Source organism: Arachis ipaensis, chromosome B09, assembly GCF_000816755.2.
Source record: "Arachis ipaensis cultivar K30076 chromosome B09, Araip1.1, whole genome shotgun sequence".
Taxonomy (NCBI): Eukaryota; Viridiplantae; Streptophyta; class Magnoliopsida; order Fabales; family Fabaceae; genus Arachis; species Arachis ipaensis.
Window position 1 is genome coordinate 29,059,123 of NC_029793.2, and position 4,379 is coordinate 29,063,501.

A 4,379-nucleotide genomic window follows, 5' to 3' on the forward strand; every position below is an offset into this window, starting at 1 on the left:
TTTTCTCCAACAACCTTAAGGTGCAGAGACACTTACACCATAATATACATATTTCAGGTGTTGAGACCTATATTACACGTTTGAGTGTATCTCGGATGTTGAGACCATACTCAGTATTTTACATGTATCTCATATGCTTAGTATTCATTCTTCTACTTAACACGTATTTCAGGTACACCCTAGATACGTCATTCGTCGTTGTGTCACAGGATGCGTATTCAACACTCGAGATCTATTTATTTTTTAATTCACTCCTCAATATTCGAGATGTGAGACTTTGTGCATTTAAGTAATTACTTTATATTTAAAAAATTTATGTAATTTTTATATTTAATTTAAATAAAAAATTAATTTATAATAAATTAAGTTTCCTATTATGTGTTGAGTTTATTTTTTTCTATTTTTACATTTTAAACAATTTGAACACTTAAAAAGATAACTATCCGGAACATTAATAAGTAATGCCTTTTTAAAGGAAAAAAACCAAAAGAAAACAATAATAACAAAAACGAAAATTGAAGGGGAGATTTATTTCCTTTCCCTTCTTAACATTCCCGCCAAACACACTTTTCCATTTTCTAACACTTCATTAGCTTTTCCCGTTCTTTAATATCCGTTACAAACCCTTCTCTCTCTCTCTCTCTCAACTCTCAAGCACACTCAGTCTCTCACAGTAACATAGATAGTGTTATCGAAATTCGAAACCCTAACAAACCAAGAAAGTCATGGCTCCCAAATCCAAATCCAAATCCAAAGCCAAAGCCAAAACCCCAAAACCCTCTCCTTCCTCCTCCTCCAAGTCCTCCTCCTCATCCTCCATCTTCAAACCTGGCACGAGAGTCGAGGTCAGCTCCGATGACGACGGATTCCGTGGTTCTTGGTTCTCCGGCACCGTCATCCGCCGCGCTGGTGCGGACAAATTCACGGTCGAGTACGACAACCTCTTGGCCGACGAGCGGGGCAAAAAGAAGCTGAGGGAGCAGCTCGGCTTCCACCAGCTTCGGCCGCTTCCTCCGGAGGAGGCCGGCGTCGAATTCAAGTTCGGCGATGAGGTTGACGCGTTCCACAACGACGGTTGGTGGGAGGGGAGTATCACGCAGGAGCTGGAGAATGGTATGTTCGCTGTTTATTTCAGAGGGTCGAAGGAGCAGATCGAGTTTACCGCGGACCAGCTGAGGAAACATCGCGAGTGGATGAATGAGAAGTGGGTTCCGCCGTTTGCGCAGCAAGAACAAGAAGAGGTGTGGTTGAATTTGGTTTATGTTTTATTGTAAACTTGTAATTGCTTCTGTTGGTGTCTATCAAGTGTTTAACCCTTTTTTGTTTATTTATACGAGAGGGGATTAAATAAGCGATGTGGTTTTAAATTGCAATCAATCATGATAGGCGAACCATCGGAAAAATCGTTATAGATTGTATGGTGATTTATCTAACATTATGACTTATAAGTAGTTAATCATAACAGTTTCTGTAAACCTGTTAAGAGAATAAATTAAAGCAGGAACAAGTATAAGTTGGAGAGAAGAGAGAGATAGATAGATAAGGAAAAGTAATGTCAAGAAGTGGTCTCAAGAAAGAATGTAAAAGAAGTATATCTCGATTGCCATTATGAAAATTTGCAAGAATATGCCACTGATGCAGTTGCAGTTTGTTGCTGCAATGCGATGTGGATGGTGCTGCTGTGCTGTAAATGCAATGATTGTGCTTGTGGATCACAATTTGAATCCTTATGGAAAATTTACTTTTACTTTTAAAATCTTCCTTATTTTCTTTGTCAAAATTCTAAAATGGGGGTGACTATTTGATGCTTTAACTTTTAATAATATTGATTGTATTAGGGAGAGGGATCTAGGAATGTGAGTTTAGTTTATTATTCTTGGTCAAGTTGGGATAGTTGTCTTGTGAATGAGTGGATGATATTGTTAATTCTTGAGAATAATGTGGATGCAGAATATGGTGTCAGACCCAAATGCAAAGTCTGATAAAACTGTGAAAGGGAAAGAAGTGGTGGCGACACCAAATGTGACGTCTGATGATAAAGATGTGAAAGGGAAGGGAGTGATGTTGACACCAAATGTGTCATCTGATGATGAAGGGAAGAAAGTGGTGTTGACACCAAATATAAAGTCTGATGAAACTGCAGAAGAGTTCAATTTTTGTGAAGGGATGCTGGTTGAGGTAAGCAATGATGAGGAAGGTTTCCAAGGAGCTTGGTTTTCTGCCACTGTTGTTGAAGTAATTGGAGACGATAGGTTCCTTATAGAGTACAAGACCCTGCTGGACGATAATTCGAATCTTTTGAGAGAGGAGGCTGATAAGTGGCACATAAGGCCCCCTCCCCCAGCAACTTCTGAGAACATTAAATTCAGTTATCTTGAAGAAGTGGATGCTATGTACAACGATGGATGGTGGGTTGGTGTAATTTCCAAAGTTCTTGGCGACTCAAAGTACGTAGTTTACTTCAGGAGCTCCAATGAAGAAATAGAGTTTCCGAACTCCCAGTTGAGGCCACATCTGGACTGGATTGGCGGCAAGTGGGTCTTGGCTTCTGAGGTATGGCTGCAACCTATCCTTAGATAATTGACATTGCTATAAGTTCTGCACTATGATGCTGTGCTTCCTTGATGCTTTCAATGTCAATAAGAAAATAAACTTAATGTCATAAAGACGAATAGGTTGTGTTAGATGAGTAGACACACTAGATAAATAATATTAGGAATCAATGCATTAAATAGAGAAAATTGGTATAGCACCTATTTTGGAAAAGATTGGAAAACTTTGCTGCAGATAGTCAGGGCATGCGTGGAGAAAGTTTGCAAAAAATCCAAGGAAAAAATACTCTGATGGAGAGTAGTCTAATTGCAGGGATATAGAATCTAGAGTTAGGTGGTTTGGATATGTGAAAAGGGTCCTATAAGTCGTATTCAAGGCAATAAAGAGAGTGAGTAAACTATTTTTTACTGTAAAAGATTTGAGACAATTTTAAACATGAAAGATGTAAATTAATTCGTTATCCATCAAAGATTGGGTTAGTTTGGCAAAACTACTCAATGTGGGTAAGCTTGTTGGGTAGCCCTGTCTAATCAATTCTTTGATGGGTATCAAGTTAGTTTATATCTTTTATGGCTAGAATTGTTAGCGCTCAGGTTTTTCATGGTAAAAATGGTAGTTTACTCAAAAAGAATAGATACAATGCAATATGGTTCCATACATGTGAAGAAGGCTTATTACTTTCTCTGATCGCAGTAATTTCTCTTCACTCTATTAGCATATGCTGATTTTGTTAGTAATAGATTATTAACATTGTAGATCAATATTTGATATTGACATGATAGTTCATCAAAGATGATTAAAGTGACCTGTCAAACTTACTAAAGAGTTTTAAGCCTTGAAGTTTTTGACATATCTCTTTGGATCCAAACTTATTTGCAGGCGTTGAACTTGTTGTGAACGCAGATGATATCAAGATAGGGACAGAAAACTACCTTAAAGTGAGTCACTCATAAGGGTTCATACCTCATTACAACTAGTCATGTTAATAAAATTTGGACTTCTCTTGCCAGATATGCTGATGACAAGTATAGGTTTCCAATCATGTAGTATTTACTGTTGATGAATGCAGCGACAATAACTCATGCTTCTAAGCAATTTTCATAGCTAAGTGGTTTAGGAATTTTCATGATCCTGGAATGGTGTTAATTTCTTTTGTGATTTCTTACCTCTTACAAATATCGTTTTTCATTTTGACTAGATGAAAAAAGCAAGCGGCAGGGGAAAAAAAGGATAATAATTTTATTGCCGACAAAAATGCACTCAAATTTTGTTATCAACAAAAAAACCTTTAAATAATTTTAAAATGTGATAAAAATATCTAACATTAAATATGTATTCTCAAAAAAGTTTAGAAATTGAATTTTGATGTTTTTTTGCAAGTATGATTAGAAAAATTAGATATTTTTGTTTTTAAAATTTAGTGATTTTTTTGTGATTTTTTTGTCAATAATTAATAATATTTTAAAAAATAAAAAATATAGAGATCAATTTTTTATTATTTTTTAAATAGTTATCTAAATATTTTTATAAAATTTTGAATCAAATACAAAAGTAGTTTGTCACTTATAAAAAAAATAATATTTTTTTTGGTCATTTTTGTTGCGGTTTAAAATTATTTGAGGGTCATTGATAACAAAATTCGAGTATTTTTTTAATGAGACAAAATTATTTGAGTGTCTTTTTTGTGGGTTGTCCGAAAAAAAATGAGTCCAATCTGTTGCTTTCATGCTACTTTTTCATGTTGTATGTGTAAAAATGAGCATGGCTCTCAAAATTACAAGTTTAAAGGTTTTTAAAGTTTAATTGTTGTTTATTGGGGTTGAATT

The 4,379-nt window shown here is 35.3% G+C and overlaps 1 protein-coding gene across 1 annotated transcript; it reads left to right on the forward strand.

The window, feature by feature from the left end:
- Positions 586-3,711, forward strand: LOC107619016 (DUF724 domain-containing protein 6). Its single transcript, XM_016321219.2, has 3 exons — positions 586-1,241; positions 1,951-2,553; positions 3,433-3,711. Exons 1-3 carry the CDS (start codon positions 726-728, stop codon positions 3,448-3,450), a joined length of 1,137 nt encoding a protein of 378 aa, XP_016176705.1. The 5' UTR covers positions 586-725; the 3' UTR covers positions 3,451-3,711.

Bases quoted from the DNA above. Each gene is read 5' to 3' on its own strand.
- LOC107619016 (XM_016321219.2), top strand. From the start codon at position 726: ATGGCTCCCAAATCCAAATCCAAATCCAAAGCCAAAGCCAAAACCCCA. The intron at 1,242-1,950 runs GTGTGGTTGAAT...ATGTGGATGCAG, and splicing joins CGCAGCAAGAACAAGAAGAG to AATATGGTGTCAGACCCAAA.